The sequence below is a fragment of the Nanorana parkeri genome, unplaced genomic scaffold (genome assembly GCF_000935625.1).
Source record: "Nanorana parkeri isolate BGI_ZX_2015 unplaced genomic scaffold, ASM93562v1 scaffold2484, whole genome shotgun sequence".
NCBI classification, from domain to species: Eukaryota; Metazoa; Chordata; class Amphibia; order Anura; family Dicroglossidae; genus Nanorana; species Nanorana parkeri.
Window position 1 is genome coordinate 70,601 of NW_017308752.1, and position 1,726 is coordinate 72,326.

A 1,726-nucleotide genomic window follows, 5' to 3' on the forward strand; every position below is an offset into this window, starting at 1 on the left:
CTTCCCGCCTAGAGACCGCTTCCCGCCTAGAGACCGCTTCCCGCCTAGAGACCGCTTCCCGCCTAGAGACCGCTTCCCGCGTAGGGGCACCTTCCCGCCTTGGGACACCTTCCCGCCTAGAGACCGCTTCCCGCCTAGAGACCACTTCCCGCCTAGAGACCTCTTCCCGCCTAGAGACCGCTTCCCACCTAGAGACCGCTTCCCGCCTAGAGACCTCTTCCCGCCTAGAGACCGCTTCCCGCCTAGAGACCGCTTCCCGCCTAGAGACCTCTTCCCGCCTAGAGACCGCTTCCCGCCTAGAGACCTCTTCCCGCCTAGAGACCTCTTCCCGCCTAGAGACCGCTTCCCACCTAGAGACCAGTACATGGGCTCCCACCCAACACCAGGCAGAGGACACACCCCCAGAATTGGTTCTGCCGCGGCAGCGGCGTTGTACGTACTGTTGATGCCTTCCTTGTTCATGATGATTCCGGAGGTGATGGCGTCGTAGTATTGCTTGTTACTCATCAACGTGTACATCCCCAAGATGGCTGAAAGAGACCGACAAGAGATGATCAGAGAGTGCAGAGACACTACAGGAGACGGTCAGAGACTGCAGACATGATACAGGAGATGGTCAGAGACTGCAGACATACTACAGGAGATGGTCAGAGACTGCCGACATAGTACAGGAGATGGTCAGAGACTACAGGCCTACTACAGGAGATGGTCAGAGACTGCAGACATAGTACAGGAGATGGTCAGAGACTGCAGACATAGTACAGGAGATGGTCAGAGACTACAGGCCTACTACAGGAGATGGTCAGAGACTGCAGACATGGTACAGGAGATGGTCAGAGGCTGCAGACATGGTACAGGAGATGGTCAGAGACTGCAGACATAGTACAGGAGATGGTCAGAGACTGCAGACATAGTACAGGAGGAGGTCAGAGACGCGCAGACTATATTTTGTACAGGGTGCAGTGATAGCTTTCCTCCACTAGGGGTCACCCCGCCCGCGTCGTATCTTCCTGTCGCTGCGTGCGGAGGGTAAGGGGATCTCTGACACTCTCTGCTTCCAAATATAACAGCTGAGCGGGACCCTGCGCCCCCCAGATCTGCTGACAGGGAGGAATGGGACGGCCTGGGGGGGGGGTTTGGGAGCACATGAGGCCCGGACTGCACTGCGGAGCCCCCCTTTCGGGTGCTGATCTCTCAGCTCCAGCGCAGGCGCCTCGCCAGCATTTAAATGGATGAACACAATGAGATACCGGAGCTGGGTAACATGCTGCTCCGGGGTTCCCTTCCGTGCTGCTGACAGGTGGGGGAGGCCTAAGGCACTTGGTCAGGTGGTGACAGATGAGGGACAAGATCGGAGTCCAGTTCGGCTCTACAGCAGAGGTCATGTGACTGCGTGCCTTTCTTAATGTAAGCAGCACCGGTGGGAGCTCGGAGCAGCATTTTCCCCAGGTTCACTATGGGGGGGGGGCACTGCAGGAGCCTGCGCACCGCGCTGATCACGGGGGTGCGATGCTCTGCAGGAGAAAGTGACTGAGTGCAGATTGATCGTGAGCTCGGTGTGGAGGTGGACTGCGCCTTTAAGGGGGAGGGGGTTTCTCCGCCCCCTTTGGAGCGTCCGCGGTCCTTTTCTGTCCGCGTGCCTCATCGGCTTGTTGACTCCGGAGATCCGATATCCCCTCCAGTCAGCGCGACGGGGTGAAGTCTCCGGGAGACGGGCCACACCCCC

The 1,726-nt window shown here is 58.6% G+C and overlaps 1 protein-coding gene across 1 annotated transcript in view; it reads right to left on the reverse strand.

Moving 5' to 3' along the window:
* The window catches only part of TMOD4 (tropomodulin 4), a 33,057-nt gene that overhangs the window by 21,767 nt on the left and 9,564 nt on the right, over window positions 1-1,726 (reverse strand). The window contains exon 5 of the mRNA XM_018573679.1: window positions 441-533. Within this exon, the coding sequence (XP_018429181.1) occupies window positions 441-533 (93 nt within the window). The remainder of the gene's footprint in view (window positions 1-440; window positions 534-1,726) is intronic.